Raw genomic sequence first — 2,500 nt, 5'->3', positions numbered from 1 at the left:
CCGGCGAAGGCCAACTTCCATGTGGGGAAAGATAAATAGTCAATGGTAAAGATAAAGACCACCTCTACTCTAGGCTCCTCTCCTTTATTCTGCTGTACAATCCTACTCTTTTCTACTCCACGTATACGCTATTCTACTCTAATCTTTTACAATGTACTCTACTGTACTATTTTATGCTTTCTTTTCTCTTCCTCTCTTAACTCTAATAAATAGAATTTCCGACCAATGTTCAATAAAGTAGGCTAAGTTCATGCTCAGTCATGCAATCAAATGAAGCCTGCATTTCATTCGTGTAATCATTTCTTCAGTCGGACAGCATCTTCCTCATCTTCCATCACCAGCGAAGGGGCTGGATTGTGTCTGCAACAATTACGCATTATGTTATCGCGCGCCGCGGACGGTGCACGGGCGTGAGCTCCAGAGACGGGCGTGGACTCCCACCCAGACGGAAAGGGGCGTGTCTGCCGTGGCTCTGCCGGGGTTCAGAGTTCTCTGGTCGGGGAGCCAAAGAAGACAGGAGCCTGCGGGGAGCGCACGCAGAGAGGAGAGGAGCAGAGGAGGCACATGGAACATGTACTGACAACTGAACTGTCCTTCTTGGGGACTTTCAAGTGGACGTTTTTCAATCAGCGAGACTCGGGTTGCAATCAACAATTTGAAGTGTCCATGGACTGAGATATTTAAGTGTTTTTTTGTTTTTTTAATTGCCGAGAAACATGCAGAGTGGACTTGGATGCGCGTTTGGCATGTGTTGCATCTCCCGGAGGCAGCAGCGAGACAGATAATGCTGGATAATATTCTACCCATTTTTCTTTTTTTAAATGACTTTAAAACACATGAGCTTTGAATCCATCAGATAAGGCATGCTTCCTTCGTTGTGTCCTTTGGCTCAGCGGCATTGCGACTCATGGGATGTAGCAAATGGAGAGCTGGGTTCAACTTCGGCCACCACCTGAAGGTGCAGTCCAAGCTGTCAGTCTTCTTGACCATGATCCTCTTCTTCACCTACCTGTTCTACTGCCTCAACGGCTTCTGCGAATCCTTACCTCCACCCGTGTACGACCAACAGACGTCCAACCTCCTTTTAAACCAAATCCTCCTGGATGCGGGACAGGACGCGAGACACAAGAACGACGTTACCGCGTCGGCCTCGGCGGGGGACGAGCAGCCACTGGAGCTGGACGACGTGGACTCAGTGTTACAGAAGCTCAGCGGCGAACCGCCCTCCGAGGGCAACATGTCGGTGGCGAACAGCTTCGGGAGTAAAAAGTTCCCCCAGGCCATCATCATAGGGGTGAAGAAAGGCGGCACGCGCGCGCTCCTGGAGTTCCTCCGCATCCACCCGGACGTCCGTGCAGTGGGGGCAGAGCCGCACTTCTTCGACCGCTTCTACGACAAAGGCCTGGAGTGGTACAGGTGAGCCCCCCCACTCGGTCATGACACATGTATAAAACCGCAAATTACTAGCTTCCTCTGAGAAAATTTGTGTCAAGTGTATTGGTTGATTATTGATTTAATTTGTATGTTTCTTATAAAACAGTTCAGTGCGCCATTCTCTGCCGATAATATTTTGTGATTGGTTGACCCATACATTGGGCACGTTTTCTCTTAGTTCGGTTCGTGTGAATCCCCCCGTCTCTTGTTTTCATCTCCCATTCTTCCTTGTCCGCCCCTCTCCTCAATTCCCCTCTCCCCGCTCTATTCTCCTGTCTTACCCTCTTCCCGTCTCTCCTTTCCTTTCCTCCCCTCCTCTCCTCTCATCTCTCCTTACCTCTCCTCCTCTACTCTCATCTCTCCTTACCTCTCCTCCTCCTCTCATCATCTCATCACCTTACCTCCCTTCTCTCCTCTCCCCTCCTCTCCCCACATCCTCTGCCTACATCCTCTCCTTGTCTTTCTCCTCTTCCCTCCGCTCCTCTCAACTCCCCTCTCCTCTTCTGCCTCAACAAGGTGACTGTGTGCAGTCTTCCTATACGAGGGTCAGGGGGGGTGTATATACTGCCCTGCCGATAAACACGCTGTTTATTCAGCCGACAGCCACATCCCTAAGTGTCAGTCTGTTGGTCCCTAGGGGCCCAGGCCCCTCAACATGAGCCCGCCTGGAGAGACAGAGGCAGAGGGGGAGAGGGAGAGAGAGAGAGAGAGAGAGAGAGAGAGAGAGAGAGAGAGAGAGAGAGGGAGAGAGAGAGAGAGAGAGAGAGAGAGAGAGAGAGAGAGAGAGAGAGAGAGAGAGAGAGAGAGAGAGAGGAGAGAGAGAGAGAGAGAGAGTGAGAGAGAGAGAGAGTGAGTTTTAAAGTCGTACAAAATATTACATACAAATTGTAAAGCAAGCCAGAGCCAGGTTAGAGAGCGAGAGGCGCCAAGGACTGATGACCCTAAAGGTGGAGCATGGAAGACAGAGTGGTTTAACAAGACAGAGAGGAATCAATACAGCCTCTTCATGATCATGGCGCCACGCTGCCACTCAGGTGGGGCAGGACGCTCAGACACGCAGCGGATC

At 50.8% G+C, this 2,500-nt stretch overlaps 1 protein-coding gene across 1 annotated transcript in view; it reads left to right on the top strand.

The window, feature by feature from the left end:
* The first annotated feature begins 426 nt into the window (after positions 1-426).
* Positions 427-2,500, top strand: part of LOC115530799 (heparan sulfate glucosamine 3-O-sulfotransferase 6) — a 19,105-nt gene continuing 17,031 nt past the window's right edge. Inside the window, exon 1 of the mRNA XM_030339585.1 lies at positions 427-1,416. Within this exon, the coding sequence (XP_030195445.1) occupies positions 908-1,416 (509 nt within the window). The 5' untranslated portion in view covers positions 427-907. The remainder of the gene's footprint in view (positions 1,417-2,500) is intronic.

The sequence above is a fragment of the Gadus morhua genome, chromosome 18 (genome assembly GCF_902167405.1).
Source record: "Gadus morhua chromosome 18, gadMor3.0, whole genome shotgun sequence".
Classification (NCBI taxonomy): domain Eukaryota; kingdom Metazoa; phylum Chordata; class Actinopteri; order Gadiformes; family Gadidae; genus Gadus; species Gadus morhua.
The sequence above is the reverse complement of the archived record's forward strand: the minus strand, read 5'-3'. Positions and strand labels throughout refer to the sequence as shown.